The sequence below is a fragment of the Squalius cephalus genome (genome assembly GCF_949319135.1).
Source record: "Squalius cephalus genome assembly, chromosome: 5".
In the NCBI taxonomy this organism is placed as follows: Eukaryota; Metazoa; Chordata; class Actinopteri; order Cypriniformes; family Leuciscidae; genus Squalius; species Squalius cephalus.
In genome coordinates this window covers 2691536-2711206 of record NC_137126.1, presented here as the reverse complement: position 1 = coordinate 2711206, position 19671 = coordinate 2691536, and the positions used below count along the sequence as shown (strand labels likewise).

At 39.0% G+C, this 19671-nt stretch overlaps 1 protein-coding gene across 1 annotated transcript in view; it reads right to left on the bottom strand.

Moving 5' to 3' along the window:
* Positions 1–19671, bottom strand: part of astn2 (astrotactin 2) — a 479465-nt gene that overhangs the window by 47858 nt on the left and 411936 nt on the right. Inside the window, exons 17-18 of the mRNA XM_079872092.1 lie at positions 13300–13562; positions 1556–1689 (exon numbers count right to left, since the gene is read on the bottom strand). Of these exons, the coding sequence (XP_079728218.1) occupies positions 1556–1689; positions 13300–13562 (397 nt within the window). The remainder of the gene's footprint in view (positions 1–1555; positions 1690–13299; positions 13563–19671) is intronic.

Below are 19671 nucleotides of genomic sequence, written 5' to 3'. Positions count from 1 at the left end.
GATGAACTGGCCTAAAGCCGGGTTCACACTGTACGATTTATCATTTCCTTTATGACAGCTGCTTGTCAGACTGTATGAACATGATCCCTGCATGATATCATGATGATGTAAGGTCTCAGGTGCAATTAATGTCAGACTGTATGGCAGTCAAGACGTGTTAAAAACGGTGCGTCGAATCTTCTGAAATTTGTCTGAGGTCAAATTTGTCGTAAATCGGCCATCGGTGAACATGTCTAACTGGCGATCAAAGACTTTAGATATTGGCTTAAGATCAGAGAAATCTAATTTCGCGACCAAAATGGTACAGTGTGAATCTGGTTTGAGGATGCAGCATTTTAAGGCATTGTAGACATAGTTTTAAAAGGAAGGCAGGACACTTAAGACACCTCGGGGAATTCACTAAGAATGAGTTGTGACCTTGCACAGCCTTTCTGCCCTCGTTTCAGACAACTCAATCTGTGCTGAAAGTAACTAGTATGGAGCAGTTCGGATCTTGCGGGCCGGTTAGTAAAAAAAAAAAAAAAAATATATAAATGTTTATTTCATTCACGAATGTGGAGTGTCTGGATCACAAAATGCATTTTATATCATTTTTTTGTATACTACCTTTCAAACGCTTTTTTTTTTTTAAACTATTTTTTATATTTTTGTATTAAGGAAAGATGCATTAAATTGATCAAAAGAGACAGAAAAAACATTTATAATGTTACAGAATATTTCTATTTGAAATAAGTGCTGTTCTTCTCATCAAAGAATCTTGAAAAAACTGTATCCACAAAAAATAAAAAATAAATAAATGAAGCAGCGTATCTGTTTCCAACATTGATAATACTGATAAATGTTTCTTGAGCATCAAATCATCATCTTAGAGTGATTTCTGAAGGATCATGTGACCCTGAAGACTGGAGTAATGATGCTGTAACTTCAGCTTTGATCACTGGGATAAAGTACATTTTAAGATATATCCACATTGAAAACAGTCATTTTAATAATATTTCACTTTTGTGTTTTTACTGTATTTTTCCATCAAATAAATGCAGCCTTGTTGAGACTTCTTTCAAAAAATATTTAAAAAATCTATTTAAAAATATAAACAAATATTTACACAAATCTATTGTAAAAAAACTTTACAATAAGATAGTAAACATTATTAAAATGCACAAATCAACTAACAATGAGATGCATTTTTATTAATATTTGTTAACGTTAGTTAAAAAAAACAAAAACAAAAAAAAACTGTTCATTGTGCATTAAATTACACAACTACTGATTTTAATAATGCATTAGCAAAGGGTGAAATGAACATTAACTATTTAGAATTATCTTTCATTTTTAGTGCATGTAACTAATCTTAACAAAGAGTCACCAAAACAACAACATCTGAACAGTAGTGTATATTTTATATGTGACTCAGCATGTCATGAAATGATTGCCTTTGAATTTGGCAGTGAAGATGAGGCACACATTTGTCAGCATCATTTGTCTCATCGACGGTCGAGGATGAATCCATGAATGAATAAAGAGGCTCACGGAGTGCCGGGTCGGGGTTACTCACACGGGCCGGCGCAGGGGACTGCAGTTGGGCAGCCCGTCTTTGCCAAGCGCAGTCAGGTCGCAGCGGCACCAGTTCTCGATGACATCACCCTTCCCCGCACACCAGTATGAGCTCATCGTGGCACTTTTGAAGGCCTGCAAAATAAATGGCACAGGTGAGAGAAATGCAATTATCTCGGGGAGCAAACGTCCTTCCGGCGCAGTCGATGAGTCAGACCGGTCGCCAACAACACACTCTGCCACCTCCACTTGAGAAGTGGTGTATCTCTGTGAAGTTCGGCAGGCTGAGGGCAACTCGGGGCGCTTTGTACAGACAAGAACCTGTCAGGATTTAATTGGAAACTGCACCAAAAAAGGTCAGCCCACGTGTGAATGTCAAGAGACTCCATCTCAGGGGCAATAATAAGACAAGCAAGGGGCAGAGAAGCAATATATATATATATATATATATATATATATCTATATATCTATATATCTATATATATATATCTATATATCTATCTATATATATATATATATATATATATATATATATATATATATATATATATATCAATATATAATGTTTTTGTTTTTTTTTACAGCATGAAAAATAACTAAGTAGAATCGAGTAGAATTTGGAATTTTATGGACAAAAACAACAACAACAAAGAAAACACTCAAACCAGTTAAAGGAGAACTCCGGTCAATTTTAACATTGAGCTCATTTTTTAATAAATTTGGAGTGCTGTCAATACAGAGAACAACGACAAAAATCGGTTATCCTCTTTTTAAAATTTGCACCCTGTTGACTTCAATGGGGCAAGTTTTAAACCTGCTATTTAAGCCTGTATTTACATCCTGTTTTCGGTCGAAGTCCAAAGTAGTCGATTGTCGAGTTCACGCGCGTGATAATAGGTAACTAAACCTATGTGCGTGAACTCGACAATCGACTACTGTGGACTTCGACCGAAAACAGGATGTAAATACAGGCTTAAATAGCAGGTTTAAAACTTGCCCCATTGAAGTCAACAGGGTGCACATTTTAAAAAGAGGATAACACGGTGTAGGCAACACCGATTTTTGTCGTTGTTCTCTGTATTGACAGCACTCCAAATTTACAAAAAAATGAGCTCAATGTTAAAATTGACCGGAGTTCTCCTTTAAAATAATGGAAACACTTTAACAAGGGGTCACACTTTATTTCGAGAGTCCACTAGACATTCTACTAACTAGTAGCAAATAAGTCAACTAACTCTCATTAATTTGTAACTACATGTAAACTAACTCTTATTAGAGTATTATATTAGTAGACTGATATGTTAGGTAGTAGAATGGTAATCACAGTTGAAACAAAGTTAAAAATTGCCAGAAGTCCCTGTGCGACACATAATATACATGCATATTTTATTGAATTTTTTTTATTATTATGTGCATTAAGATTTTTTGTGTTACATTTTCTGTTATGTAATGTTTATTACATTCATTTAGTGCATTAATTTTGCACCGTCTATATACAAATATTGGCTTTGTTTCATGGACAGGCAGCTAACGGTGAACTCTGATAGCACCTGTATTATTGAATTCAATTCACATTTATTTGTATAGCGCTTTTCACAATACACATCGCTTCAAAGCAGCTTTACTGGAAATGCATGAGTCCACATTACAATTCAGAGTGATCTGTTATCAGAGGAAACTGTCCAAGTTATGTATTTCAGAAATGTGCATATACAAATCGCACAGTTAGCTACAAAATTATTCATTTAAACAATGTAATATTATTAGGGGATGTCAGTATATTTTAAGGTAAACATCATATTTTGGTAGTTCAAGTAGGCTTGGTATATTAACACTATGAAATGCACGGTTATAGGTTGCATGTATCCCTCAAAATCGAACACATTGTCACCGTACAGGTATTTTTCACATTGTCTATCTCCAGTAGACGGTGATGAGGAAGACACACATCTCTCTGAGAGACAGTGATGAGGAAGACACACATCTCTCTGAGAGCATCAGCAGGTTTCTGACTGCCAGACCTCCCCTTATTTACGCACAGGCAACTCTCTTTAAACGGCCTTGATGAATGAGACGTTATTACAGCGGCCGAGAGACGGAGGGGAAAGACTGCAATCCATTGCGCTGTAATGACTCTCATGAAAGATGCCTGGCAGAGACACCGAGTCGTGGAAGTCCAGCAGAGAGTGAATGGAGAAGTGCGAGAGTGAGCAAAATCACAGAAACAGTAAATATCACGATACAGCTGTTTTTACTGGAAACTCTCTCACCATGTCATACACTATATTGGGATAATCTACTGTTTACTCTTTTTATTTGGAATTTTATGGACAAAAAACACACTCAAACAAGTTAAAATAATGGTAACACTTTACAATAAGGGGTTACACTTTATTTTGATAGTCCACTTTACACAATCTACTTACTATAAGTCAATAATGATTTGATACTACATGTAAAGTAGCTCTCATTAGAGTATTAGTAGACTGTTTGGTTAAGGTTAGTGTTAGTGGAATAAGTTGACATGTAGTTACTTATAGTTAGTAGAATGTCTAAAGTGGACAATCAAAATAAAGTGTAACCCAATAAGGTTTCATTAGTTTACATTAGTTAACATGAACTAACAAATACGGCAATTTTACAGCATTTATTAAGCTGGGTCAATGGTAATTTTCAACATTTACTAATATTTGTATTTATTTATTTTGAAATAAAATGATTTTGCATTTGTTTACTTTTGTTGATTGACTGTGAACTAACACGAACAAATCTTTGACACATTTTTAATTATTTTTGAATAAAGGGTAAAGATGTTAATTTTCCGAGGCCAGACATCACTTTTTGCCACTACTGTACAGGTATACTGTACACACACCTTTTCTTGCAATGATGCACGAGACAATATACTGGAAGCAACCCTTGAGGAAGGAAGGATCTTTGAGAGAAACCAGCGATCAAATGAGAAAACTTTCCCATGAAAACAACAGTTTGACAAACCCACAGCCCATACAACTAGTTAAACATATATTTGGAGGTGCAGGAAGGGCACATCTTGATGGTTTACGTGAAGGATCTGCCCTTCATGTCAAATCAGGCATTCCCAGCCAACACTATGAAAGTGCCGCTAAAAGGTTTAGCAAATATGCCCATTAGAGTGGCATTCGGCAAATTGCGAAAAGGGTTAAAAAAGTTCCTGCAAATGGGAAACAGATGATCAGAAAAGTGCAACATGAAATATCAATGCCGATGAGCGCAGCCCCGCTCGTGGACAAACGGAGAGCCGCAGACGTGCACACACACATTTACCACCAGCGGTTTCCTAGAAAAAGCACGCTTGACTGCTCAACTGCACATGTGAAAAATAGACAAAACGATTATGGCTATGTTTATGTATGCAGAGTAACCTAAGCCAGTTTCAACTGAGTAAACAGGGAGGGTAATTAGGCACGTGTGTGTGTGTGTGTGTGTGTGTGTGTGTGTGTGTGTGTGTGTGTGTGTCTGTGTGTGTGTGTGTGTGTGTGTGTCTGTGTGTGTGTAATGAGCGGGGATCTTATGGAGGTCAGACAGAGAGGGTGTGTGAAGGGGAACCCTAAAGACCTCACCGCAAAGTAAAAAATAAAGTCCAGAATACCTGAGCTGTGGGATACTTTTAGTGAACCACACTACTGAGATTTACATATGTAAAAATGAGCTGCGTTTTTTTCCCCTCAATAACAAAATGAACACACAACAAAAAAGACAGCGGTGAGAAAACAGCAGTTAAGAAGCGTCTGATCACAGTGATGTGGATTTGTTTGCACCAGCTCTGCAAACTGGTTCTCCAGTCAATTCACATCACATTTATTTACACAATAGATTGCTTTAAAGCAAGCCGCTTTACAGTATTAAACATGACAAAACTGTGTCAGTGTCATTTTCAATTAGAATTAAAATGTCAGCATCTCTCCAGTGTGTTCATGTTTTAACTCGCGTCTGATCTCGACGGACTGAACAGAAGAAATGAACTTGAGAAGGTTTCCACCTCAAAGAAGGCGGAGCCTCAGAGCCACGCCCACCTATGACATCATCACCACGGACCAATGGTAGTACAGAGGCATTTACCAGTCGTAGCCGGAACTGTTTCGAACTCCTGAAACTCCAAATGAACTTCGTTTTGCCCTGATTTAGTTTCTAAATGACGTCTAACCAGTTCGTTCCTTGATTTAGCTTGAAAAGTACATCAGCGCCTTAATCAGAACCTGCCTGGATCAGTCATATAAAGATCAATACCAAGGTTTCCGAAGACTTTACAGATAAGACAAAAGTGCTGTGCCGCAGTAAACAAAAACCATTTCAAGGCCAGAAACTGCTTTCTTTTCTGAAACTGAGTTCCACAAAACTTCTTAGCTCGACGGACTGAACGGAAGAAATAAACCAGAGAAGATTTCCACCTCAAAGAAGGCGGAGCCTCAGAGCCACGCCCACCTATTACATCATCACCACGGACCAATGGTAGTACAGAGGCGTTTACCAGTCGTAGCCGGAACTGTTTCGAACTCCTGAAACAAACTCCAAATGAACTTTGTTTTGCCCTGATTTAGTTTCGAAATGACGTACAACCAGTTCGTTCTTCGATTTAGCTTGAAAAGTATATCAGCGCCTTAATCAGAACCTGCCTGGATCAGTCATATAAAGATCAATACCAAGGTTTCCGAAGACTTTACAGATAAGACAAAAGTGCTGTGCCGCAGTAAACAAAAAACATTTCGAGGCCAGAAACTGCTTTCTTTTCTGAAACTGTCGATGACCCAAAACTTCTTAGCTCTCTAGACCTCATTCTCAATGACAAGACAATCACGACGTCTAAATGCCATTATCTGTTGTAACTCATCTGAGCTCACCCTATTACTGTCCCCAATCAGCGTCTGATATGTGCAAACATTAGCCAGCTGGCCCGAGGAATTGACTCATCCGATGACCCAAAACCTCAGCAAACAGGTCATTCCGATCATTCGGCCTAATGCAGTGAAGGAAATGTCCCTGTTTCTAGGAACGCCTATAACCATCTTCCAGGAAAGGAGCTGTGGCTTCGATTGAATCCGGGGTTCAGAAGGGGACACGAAGAATGCAAATAAAAGTGCACATCGTTGGAAAGCAGCAAGTGATCCTATAAGCTGATTTGATTTGCTTTCTCTATCAACCTAAATGGCCAGCAAAATCCATGGGTATAGCATTCCCTGGAAAATTGATTTTAGTCAGCATCTTGCCTATAGGGTTTAATACCGACTGTAAGGATGGCATCTGTCGTTTTCTTCTACGGTGAACGAAGATTGCACCGTGATCGGATTGGTTGCACAGCTTTGAATGTGCAGACGGCAATTCCCTGGCTGAGCAGTTTTACTCCAATAAGCAGCCATATACTCAATCACAGCGAAGACTATCTTCAACACACACCAAACACAACACTTCGCCTGTTGAGTCCTTCGATTTCGGGGGAATTGCTTTTTTTGAAGGTTTTGCAGAGCTGAAAAAGAAAAAGTGTAAGCTCAATTTTGGAGGGCAAATAAAAGATGCTTGGCAGTGTGAGTTAGTATGATGTCAGACAGTTTGGGAGGAAAACACTCTTGCTGTTTTGCTGTTGTGACAGATGACTTTGTTTGACAAGCCTCCGTTGATGCAGACTGATGCTTAATCTCAACCTCATTTATATCGGTCAGTGTTATACTGTAGCATCCAATTCAACTTTAACCAGAGTTAAAGTGATTTATAAAAATTAATCTGCTAAAATGTTTTTCTGCAATGAAGACTTAAGTTCGCAATGCATAACGTCAGTAGTGACAGTCTTCATTGTGATGTATATTCGAGTGAAACAGAAAAGATCGTTCAGCATGCATTTGGAAATCACAAAGGGACTTTAAATATCACATTTCCAGATAAACGAGTCGCACCTAACAATAAGTCACACAGGGACAAAATTGCATTGCTGAGAGGAAAAAAAAAACCCAGATAAGTTGCATTTTATTACCTCTCTTATTCGGCATGAATCTAAATGTGTGCGCTTTACACGTTTGTGTGCTTGATGGTAATTTCATTATACAAGTTGCTTTGTAATATTAGTTGCAGGATGTTTCAGATGATTAAAAAATGTCTTGCATTCCAGATATAAATTTTTAATTACCCTACAAGTTCAATTACGCCATCTAAATATAAGGGAAATAGTATAAATATGAGGTAAGATCAAATCACTAAACTTGGTTAAGGTATTTATCTATGGAAGGATGTTTCCACCACAGAATAAAAACAAAAAAATGTAATTGCACATTTTTTTCTCGTAATTGACTTTTTATCTCAGAATTGCGTGATATAAAGTCACAATTTTGTGTTATAAAGTCAGAATTGCATGATATAAAGTCGCAATTGCGTGAAATAAAGTCGCAATTGCGTGTTATAAAGTCAGAATTGTGTGTTATAAAGTCAGAATTGCGTGTTATAAAGTCAGAATTGTGTGTTATAAAGTCAGAATTGCGTGTTATAAAGTCAGAATTGCGAGTTTTTTATTTTTTACAGCTACAGGCTTTATTTTGCAGTGAAAAAAAAAAAACATTGTTGGTTCTCTCTTGTTTTTGCATGTTTTCATCATTTCTTTGTATGACAGTCTGGCCAAAAATGACATCATGTCATTGATTGCAAGTGCAACTATGTAATATCCTTACAAAATCTTTAACACATTTTTAATAACATTTGGATAAAGGGTAAAGAGGCCGGACATGACTTTTGGCCACTACTACTGTATGCAAGATGAATTAAACATGCATAACTAAGACCAGAAACATGTGGTCATGAGTGCAGTACTCTGGTTGACCCGACAGAAACACACTTTACACCAGGGGTGTCCAATCCTGCTCCTGGAGAGCCACTGTCCTGTAGAGTTCATCCCCAACCCCAGTTAATCACACCTGAACCAGTTAATCAAGGTCTTATTAGGCATGTTAAAGTGTTGGGGCAAGTTGGAGCCAAACTCTACAGGACAGTGGTCCTCCAGGAGCAGGATTGGACACCCCTGCTGTACACTTTACTGTAGCGCCCCTAGTGGCAATGCTGAGAATGCAGTGCATGCTTTTGTCAGAACATAATTCAGATGAGGATTCTTGCATAAAAGTATGGCTCAGGATTAAAGTCATGATGAAACAGAAGTAGTGACAAACATTGTGACATACATCTTAGTGTAACAGCTTTTCAAAAGAGAGAGAGAGAGAAAGAAATGCATGGCGGAGACTTGGGGTTCAATGCGTTGGTCGTTAAAGGGGTGGTATAATGCCCTTTTCACAAGATGTAAAATAAGTTTCTGATGTCCCCAGAGTGTGTATGTGAAGTTTCAGCTCAAAATACCACACAGATATTTTTATATAGCATGTTAAAATTGTCACTTTTTGAGGGTGAGCAAAAACACACCGTTTTGTGTCTGTTCCTTTAAATGCAAATGAGCTGCTGCTCCCGGCACAGGGGGCGGAGCTACAAGAGCTTGCACTCACACACACATGCACTGAAATTTTAAAAAACTTTTAGCCGTTTATGTTCAAACCGGATTCAGACAATGATGGAGAGACTCAAGAAGAAGTGACAACATGTAGAAGCAACAGGACATTTCTGAATGGTTAGTAGATGAATTTGTGTAGCTTATGTGTAGTTATCTTCTAGTCATTGATTAGCATATTCTGTCTTTATAATCTATAAATCGTGTTCAGGGGGCGTGGTTTATGTAAATTTTAGGGTTAGTGATGTCACTAACCCGGGAGGAATGTGGTGTAGTCTCTACCAGTCGTTTGTTGTAGTCCTTACAAAGAGATTTCTTTAAAAGCAAATATCTCCCTTTGCTTTGAACTTTGAGCGTCGTAACTTTGCAGATGTTGTTTATGCTCAAACAGTAACATTACACACTAATTAAAGTTAGAAAAGTGAAATCAGAATCAACCACCCCTTTAACTGGATTTTGAGATGTGGGCGTGGCTTTCAAAATTGATTGCATAGCTTATACTGGGGTTTTAATGTGGGTTTAAATGGACTATGACAGAAGTCTGTTGCTTTTACTGGAAGACCCAGTTATGACATTTTGATTAAAAATAACAAGGTCAAAAAACATATGCAGGTATGAATCATTCACACATATGCAATAACATGTATAGAAAATAGATAGGCTGAGTTTCTGATTCATGCAGACGTTAGATGTATGTTTGACTGCAGCTTAGAGATGCATTAGAAACGTGTTGCCAGATGTATGAGAAAACGGCTGGGAATATTCTGGGAAACTTCTTCTCTTATCTGTGTCCTAAGAGTTCCCCCTTAATCTTAAAATGACTGATGAGTTTCCTACTTACACAAAAATATAAAGGACAATGTATGAGCGTGTACGTGAGAGTGTGTGTAGCTGGATTGGAAAGGAGGGGGATCGTGATGAAAACAGGATCAAAACTGTCATATGAGAAGCTCTGCAAGTTCGCTTTTTATCCTTTTCAGACCTGTTTTCCGGTGGAGTGTTTTTAAGGAAATGGACTAATAATTTCAGAACTGAAGCCCAATATCCCTCCATTACAAAGAGACTCAATCAGGCAAGAATGATAAAAAAATATACATCATATATACGGCCTTGATTGCTATAAGGAATAAAGTTCATAACTTCTGACCATTGCAACAAAAGCATGTTAAAATATGCTCTCAAAACATTTAAAACAGGACCTATCATGTTTCTTTAGTGTGTAATGTTGCTGTATAAGCATGAAAAAGCTCTGCAAAGTTCCAGTTCTTCTCTATATCAGTGTCAGTGTTTCTGAACTCCCTGAAATGCCTCCATTGTAGTCTTGAGTTTATTCCGGGAACGAACACGTCACAATATTCCTCATTTAAATAATTAATGCGCAGAATAAAGGGGCGGGGCCTGGTTGAGTTAGTTAGTAGTGTGTTAAACTGGCGGTTATGGTAAGGGGCGGGACATTTCCCAAACACACTGAAAGCGCTCGACCAATCACAACACACTGCTCCAGCAGACCAATCAGAGCACAGTGTGCTTTTCAGAAGGAGGGGCTTCATAGAGACAGGAACTAAACAGAGCGTTACTGACAGACTGGGAAGAGAGGAGCCGCAACAATGGAGAATATGAGGAGAATAATCAACATTCAATCAGGAAAACCTGTTCTAGAGCCTGAAAACAACATCAAGATTCCTAGAAGTTAAAAATATGGCCTGTATAAAACTCCATCCACAATATTTTCCCTGTGAAAACTGGTTCATATCAAGTTCATATTTGATAGTTGCATCAAAAACAGGTTGTAAGATCTTAAAGCTATACGTTAAAGTGTGCTTTAGCAGCGAGACTCCTAAACAGAGGCCACAATGCGCCGTGGGCAGATTATGCAGGAATGCCAATGTTTGGCTCTCAAGTCAATGTAAACGCAGACCGAATCGCCACCTCTTCCATCAGGCATCATTTGAGGTTCAGAAGAACATGCATTGTGTCTGAAGAGCATTAGGTCTTTGTGTCTGTTCCTCTAATAGAGAGGAGGCTGCGACTACAAGGAGTCCTGGCTCGTCCCCGGGGTCGATGACATCAATATCATCCTCATAATCTCGCAGTGTTTTCAGAGCATGTTCCCAGTCGACTCGGCTGCGCTTTTCTCTCTTGTTAGTTTACCAATCGACAGATACCCGCTAGAGACCGTCTGCTATCGATTGAGAGCCTTTCGTCATTGTTGACGCTCCTGTTATTAGCAAGGTACAGACACACACACACACACACAGATGCACACACACACACACCGGCTTCAGCGTGAGAAGCAATTAGCTGAGGGAATGTGTGTTATGGAGCGGGTCCGATCCTGTCAGGTACACACCGGGCCAAAGCAGGACATTTATTACGTGAGTCACTCTCTAGACAACAGACTCTGGTTAATGGCATCTTGCCTTTCAAGACGTCATCGGTACGAGGGATGATGATGCGGAAAAGAAAGCCTTTGCAAATCTGCTCCGAAAGTAAATTTAATATCCTCATTACGTCTGTGACTCACGGCTTCTAATGTAATCTCTTTATATGCGGACAAAGGAGATATTTATATATATTCGCCCAAGAAATGAGTTAACATTTTTATTAGTCTTTTATTACGATATTCATTTATGATATTTCAATGCCTTTTTCACTGTCTGGCACAGTCTTCTCAGTTCTTAACCCTTCCAGAAAGACTAAGCCTTCTTGATGGAAATGAAAATCACTCCTGCCATCTACTGGTACATCAGGAGCAACAGAATACGTCACTTATTTACACTGCCAACATCAAGCAAGACAACAATATCTGAGGAATTCATGTTTATACCTTCCACATGCAGAACATTAAACCTCCAGCTGGAATTCGTAGTTATTTAGGGACCAAATTTCATATATGTGTGTATATATATATATATAATCTCAACTGCCTGATTGCTCGTTTCATCATAAAACTATATTTTCTCCTGCTCTAATCTGCTAAATGCAATTGTCTATAAGGCATGAAGATATTAATATATTATAAACTTTAACATCATGCTTTTCTGTAAAGCTGCTTTTAAAAAATTGTGAAAAGCAGTATATAAATAAATTTGAATTGAGTTGACAATGATATTCATGAACTTTAGTTAAAACGTGCTTTTTTTTATTTTTATTCGCTTATTCCTCTTCCCATTTGGCGGCTATGATGTCACTTGAGTATAACAAGTCATTTTTCAAGTCATATTAGAGTGATTTCTGAAGGATCATGTGACACTGAAGACTGGAGTAACGATGCTGAAAATTCAGCTTTGATCACAGGATATAAATTACATTTTAAAATACATTAAAAAGGCAACAGTCATTTTCAAATTGTAATAATATTTCACAATATTCCCGTTTTACTGTATTTTTGGCAGCTTTGGTGAGCATAATAGACTCCTTTCAAAAACATAAAAAATATCCAAACTTTTGAACGCTAGTCTAAAGAACTCAAAAATACACTTTGTGTGGAAACAATCTGGAAAACCCAATTCGGTTCAAATATGAGCCTTGATGTATAAGCATGAAAGCCTTCGTCAGGTATACAGGTATATATCCCTGAGTTATTTCTCTCTCTCTATATATAGTTATAGTTATGTATGTGTGTGACCTGTAAAGATCCTTTACAACAGGTTTGTCGTCTATCAAATGTGACCCTGGATCACGTCACCAGTCTCGAGTCGCACGGGTATATCTGTGGCAATATCCAACAATACATTGTATGGGTCAAAATTATAGATTTTTCTTTTATGCCAAAAATCATTAGGATGTTAAGTAAAGTTCATGTTCCATGAAGATATTTTGTAAATTTCTTACCGTAAATATATAAAACATGTATTTTTGTAAGTGAATGCAGCACAATCGTGAATATAAATGGACAACTTTAAAGGAGATTTTCTCAATGTTTCGATTTTTTTGCACCCTCAGATTCCAGATGTTCAATAGTTGTATCTCGACTAAATACTGTCCTATCCTAACAAACCATACATCAATGGAAAGCCTATTTATTCAGTTTTCACATGATGTATAAGTCTCAATTTCAAGAAATTGACCCTTGTGACTGGTTTATATATATATATATATATATATATATATACATCCCTAAGTTCTCTCTTTAGTGATGTTGTCCTGAAAGTGAAAGTAAAAGCCTTGATCATATATATATATATATATATATATATATATATATATATATTGTACTATCCCTGAGTTACCTCTTTGGTGATGTTGTCCTGCACCAGGCTGTAGAGCGGCACGACGCGGCTGACCTCCAGCAGGACTGGCGTGGGACTGGGCGTCTCGCGGGCCGATTGTCTGCACAGGTGACAGGCGTCCGGGCAGCTTCCCTTCTCCTGGCAGCGGATCTCCACGCCGGACACCAGGTCATCAGACAGAAGCTGGGTCTTCAGGAGACCCGACAGGTAGATGATGAACGGGACAGCTTTCAGATCGCGCCGGCCACCCTGATCCGTGACTTCTGGAGGAGAGAGACAGGAGGAGGTCACTGGTGCACCAGACGTATGGAGATTTGAGACTCTGGATCTGCACTGATGTCAATAGGAAAGAGCCTGTTAATCATAACAATCATAATCATAACACATCTTTCCCTCGCGGGTCAAAATGGCCCGAAACCCTAAAATTATACTTATTTTTTATTTAATTTTTTGTCCAGAAAGCTTATTTGATTTTATTTTAATAATACTTTTCTATTTTTTAATGCACTTATTCGGGAGATTTTTTTTTTATTTTTTTTTACCTTTAAATAACTAGATTTGATCAATAAATAATAAATAAATAGTAATTTAAGCACATTCCTCACATTCTTTAAACTTAAATTCAAAATAATTCACAATCTCATGCATAACCCTTTTAAGTCAGCTCAAAATATCTTACATTGGGAATCTTTGCCGACCTCTTGTGGAAATAAATCATATAACAAGATATTTCATAACTCTAGCCACTATTTATACATTTTACGTTAGACTTATTAAATATATATATATATATATATATATGTATTATTCATTACTAATTAGATATATTTTAAAAAAGTGAACACAATTTAAATGTGTCATAAGGCCTTGAATCATTTTTTTGAGTGCACTTGATGGTCTTATAGCTCTATATGGAGCAAATGAGCGGGTCCGCTGGATCCTAAAGTCAGTTCGCTTCAGTATGCTTCCAGATACACATGTAGACATTATACAATTAATTTTTGGTAAAGTTTTAGCATTTCTAGTTTGAATTTTGAGCATTTTTAGGGTTTTCTATGTGTACTGAAGCATTCCTCGCACTCCATTCATTCCTAAGGGGGTCAAATTGACCCGAGAGGAAAGGATTTGTTACTTTTTAAAATTTCAACCACAAAACTCCTCAAATCCATTTAATTTTTGTTTTGTGTGTATTCGTGATTCAAGTGCGACAAAAGTCCTATAGGGTCTACATGATGAACACTCATCTTTTCAAAAAAATGTGGGTCGAAATGACCAGAAGGATAAGCAAGACAGATGCATGAACAAATCTACTTCTTGGAAATATAATCTTGTATTTATGCTGGTTTTAAATGGTTTAAGATTCTAAAATTGTCAAGTGGAGTAAGTGTGACTTTCTCTAACAGCTTAAATGTATGTGAGCCCTTTTGAAAAAAGTTAAAAGAATACGTATTACAGAAATATTATTGTTTTAATAGATTAAAGTGCAAACTGAATGTAATGTTTTTAAACACTTAACGTGCATGTTAATTGAAATCAAATGAAAATGTATTGTATTTTACATTTTTGTTAAATGTATTTAACAAAATACATATATATACACATATATATTTAAGTATATATTTATATTTATATTTGGTTATATTAAGGTAACTGATATTATAACAATGCACTGAAAGCATATTTTAAAAATACATTATTTGATATCCTGAAGTTGTAATATATTTTAAGGATAATATATTCACAAATTCACTTCATTACTTTCAAAAAGTGTAAAATTGTATGACTATTTCATTAAATAAAGTGTATGCAGAGTACAAATGGCCACTCCTGTAATTGTGATTTCAGTCTCTGTTTAGTAAGTTTATACTGGCAGAGTATCATGATCGACTTCAAGGCCAAATTACTATATTTTTTTCATTTTTAATTGGTCTCACTCCCTCTTATCTCTCAGATCTTGTTCTTCTACACCGGCCAGTAAATAATTTGAGATTAGATGATAAACTATTGCTTTAACACATCATGGCTTTTAAGTGTGAAGGAGAAAACTACTGTAAATATTAGTATTTTATGTTGTTGTGTTTGTGTTGTCTTTGTTTGGTTGTACAGCACTTTGGGCTGCACTTGTGACAGTAGAAATGTGCAATATAAGAAAATACACCATACTAAACTATGATACAATCATGCACACAAATCTGTCTCCAAAAAAGTCTCTTGTTTTCGGCATCTCAGTACAATACTTCAGAGTATTCAACGGCTCTGATTTTGAGCACATAGTAATGAAAATCTACTCTTTTTAAGTACACTTAAGCCACTTTCATTTAATTAATGTTATATTTTCTGTAAATAAAATTTGAAGTACACTACAAGTGCACATTCAATACAAGTAAGCACACTTTTTTTTCACAAGGAAGTATACATCTATGATTATGTCCATTGTGGCAACCTATCCTGGACTAACCTGGCCATGTGAAAATGGTCAAATTAGCTGATATTTTTAAGAGACTGACTTTGCAACAAATCACAAGGGTCTACAGATGATATCTTTGTGACAGTAGAATGGCTTTAGGCATTATTTGTAGAACCCTTACTTATATTTGGCAGACAAACGTGTTTCAAATGCAAATCATTTGCAATTTTTGCATAAACAAACAGATCTGGTCCAGATCATCTGGACATTATGAATAAGCATAATGATACCATTTTATAGTAGGGTACCATACATAGGCTTGCATCAGAAATCTATCATGAAGGAAACTGTGATGAACTGTCTCTGCTAGTAGAAATGCACACGGGTTGATTTTCATGTTAGTTTGCAGTGTTCGTGCGCAGAACTCTTGGCAGACACAAAACAATGTGATTATGTGGGGAAAGATCTTAATTGAGTGCTGATACGTCCTTGAGATGGCTGAACAGATGTGCAGTTCTGAATAATAGCATCTGTTCTCTGCGCTCCACAGACGATTCCCCTGAACATTCCCGTCCACACTGTGCCTGGCAATGGAATGAGTCATTATGCTGGATTTTAGCATGACAGGCAAACACGAGGAGGAGGAGGAGGAGGAGGAGGAGGAGGAGGAGGAGGAGAAGGAGGAGGAGGAGGAGGAGGAGGAGGAGGAGGAAGAGGAGGTGGGAGCAGAGGAGGAGGAGGAGGAGGAGGAGGAATAGGAGGTGGAAGAGGAGGTGGGAGCAGAGGAGGAGGAGGAGGAGGAGGAGGAATAGGAGGTGGAGTAGGAGGAGGAGGAGGAAGATGAGGGTGAAGAGGAGGAGGAGGAAGAGGAGGATGAAGTGGAGGTGGAAGAGGAGGAGGAGGAATAGGAGGTGGATTAGGTATAGGAGGAAGAGGAGGATGAGAAGGAGGAGGAAGTGGAGAAGGAGGAATAGGAGCTGGATTAGGAGGAGGAGGAGGAAGAAGATGTTGAAGTGGGGGTGGAAGAGGAGGAGGACAAATAGGAGGTGGAAGAGGAGGAGGATGAGGAAGAGGAAGAGGAGGTGGAGTAGGAGGAGGAGGAAGAGGATGATGAAGTGGAGGTGGAAGAGGATGAGGAGAAGGAGGATGTGGAGGTGGAGTAGGTATAGGAGGTGGATGAGGAAGATGAGGATGAGAAGGAGGAGGAAGTGGAGAAGGAGGAATAGGAGGTGGATTAGGTATAGGAGGAAGAGGAGGATGAGGAGGAGGAAGTGGAGAAGGAGGAATAGGAGCTGGATTAGGAGGAGGAGGAGGAAGAAGATGTTGAAGTGGGGGTGGAAGAGGAGGAGGACAAATAGGAGGTGGAAGAGGAGGTGGGAGCAGAGGAGGAGGAGGAATAGGAGGTGGAGTAGGAGGAGGAGGATGAAGAGGAGGGTGAAGAGGAGGTGGAAGTAGAGGAGGAGGAGGAGGACGAGGAGGAGGAGGAAGAGGAGGTTGGAGTAGAAGGAGGAGGAAGAGGAGGATGAAGTGGAGGTGGAAGAGGAGGAGGAGGAAGAGGAGGTGGAAGAGGAGGATGAGGAAGAGGAATAGAAGGTGGAGTAGGAGGAAGAGGATGATGAAGTGGAGGTGGAAGAGGATGAGGAGAAGGAGGATGTGGAGGTGGAGTAGGTATAGGAGGTGGAGGAGGAAGATGAGGATGAGAAGGAGGAGGAAGTGGAGAAGGAGGAATAGGAGGTGGAGTAGGTATAGGAGGTGGAGGAGGAAGAGGAGGATGAGAAGAAGGAGGAAGTGGAGAAGGAGGAATAGGAGCTGGATTAGGAGGAGGAGGAAGAGGATGATGAAGTGGGGGTGGAAGAGGAGGAGGAAGAGGAGGACAAATAGGAGGTGGAGAAGGAGGAGGAAAATGAAGAGGAGGAGGAGGTAGAGAGGAGGGGGATGATAAGGAGGAATAGTAGGTGGAATAAGAGGAGGAGGAAGAGGAGGATGATGAACAGGAATAGGAGGATGATGATGGGGAGAGGAGGAGGGGGAAGAGAAGGAGGAGGAAGAGGAGGTGAGGGTGGAGTAGGAGTCAAGTCAAGTCAAGTCAAGTATATTTGTATAGCGCTTTTCACAATACAGATTGTATCAAAGCAGCTTCACAGTATTAAATTAAAATAATACAACAAGGTTTGTTTCTAGTGGAATTTATTGATTGATCAAATTAAAATTAAATATGCCCAAAATATCCCCAACTGAGCAAGCCAAAGGAAACAGTGGCAAGGAACCGAAAATCTCCATCAAGTGACCTAATGGTGACCTGAAACTCCATCAGGTGACCTAATGGAGAAAAAATTAAAAAAAACCTTGGGAGAACCCAGGCTCAGTCGGGGGCCAGTTCTCCTCTGGCGTTTATGAACTAGAGACTGGATTTAACTGTAAGATTAAAAATATTATATGAATGCTTGGCTGAAGAGATGCGTCTTTAATCTAGTTTTAAACTGGGAGAGCTAACTTTTCTGCATCAGAAACTGATAGCATGTTACGTAGCTTAGAAATGTTTCTAAGGTGGAAAAAGGCTGTTTTTGTAACATATGAAATATGATTTTCAAAAAACAGGTTGCAATCTAGTATAACACCCAGGTCTTTTACTGTAGAGGATGAAGTAACAGGACATCCTACTATGTTAAAGTTGTATTGTGAGAGGTTTTGTGGGTGGTTTTTTGAACCGATAAGTAATACCTCTGTCTTGTCTGGATTTAATAAAAGAAAATTACACGTCATCCAATCTTTTATATCTTTAACACACTCTGTCAATTTGGATAATTTAGCGTTTTCATCCGGCCATGATGAAATATATATTTGAGTGTCATCAGCATAACAATGGAAACTAATTCCATGTTTCCTTATAATATTTCCAAGTGGCATCATATATATTGAGAATAATAAAGGGCCCAACACAGATCCTTGCGGCACTCCATAGTTTACTGGAGTTATGATCGATTTTTCTCCATTTAAATAGACAAAATGGTATCGGTCAGATAAGTATGATCTGAACCAGCTTAATGCTTGGCCTTGAACACCAGTATAATTTTGTAGTCGATCTAAGAGTATTGTGTGATCTATAGTATCGAACGCAGCACTAAGATCAAGTAAAACTAGTATTGAGATACAGCCTTGGTCAGAAGCTAAGAGTAAATCATTTGTGATTTTAACGAGCGCGTTAAATGTGGAGGTGGAGAAGGAGGTGGAGAAGGAGGAGGAGGAAGAGGAGAAGGAAGAGGAGGTGGAAGAGGAGGATGAGAAGGAGGAGGAATTGGAGAAGGAGGAATAGGAGGTGGAGGAGGAGGAAGAGGCGGAGGAAGGGGAGGAAGGGGAGGTGGAAGAGGAGGATAAGAAGGAGGAGGAAGTGGAGAAGGAGGAGGAGGAGGAGGAGGAGGAGGATGAAGTGGAGGTGGAGGAGGACAAATAGGAGGTGGTGAAGGAGGAGGAGGAAGAGGAGAAGGAAGAGGAGGTGGAAGAGGAGGATGAGAAGGAGGAGGAATTGGAGAAGGAGGAATAGGAGGTGGAGGAGGAGGAAGAGGCGGAGGAAGGGGAGGTGGAAGAGGAGGATAAGAAGGAGGAGGAAGTGGAGTAGGAGGAGGAGGAGGAGGAGGAGGAGGAGGAGGAGGAGGAGGAGGAGGATGAAGTGGAGGTGGAGGAGGACAAATAGGAGGTGGAGAAGGAGGAGGAGGAAGAGGAGGAAAAAGAGGAGGAGGAGGTAGAGAGGAGGAGGACAATAGGAGGAATAGGAGGTGGAGTAAGAGGAGGAGGAAGAGGAGGATGATGAGGGGGAAGAGGAGGAGGAGGAAGAGAAGGAGGAAGTGGAGGTGAAGAAGGAGGAATAGGAGATGGAGTAGGAGGAGGAGGAAGAGTAGGATGAAGAGGAGGGGGAGGAGGATGAGAAGTAGGAGGAGCAGAGGAGAAAGAGGAATATGAAGAGGAAG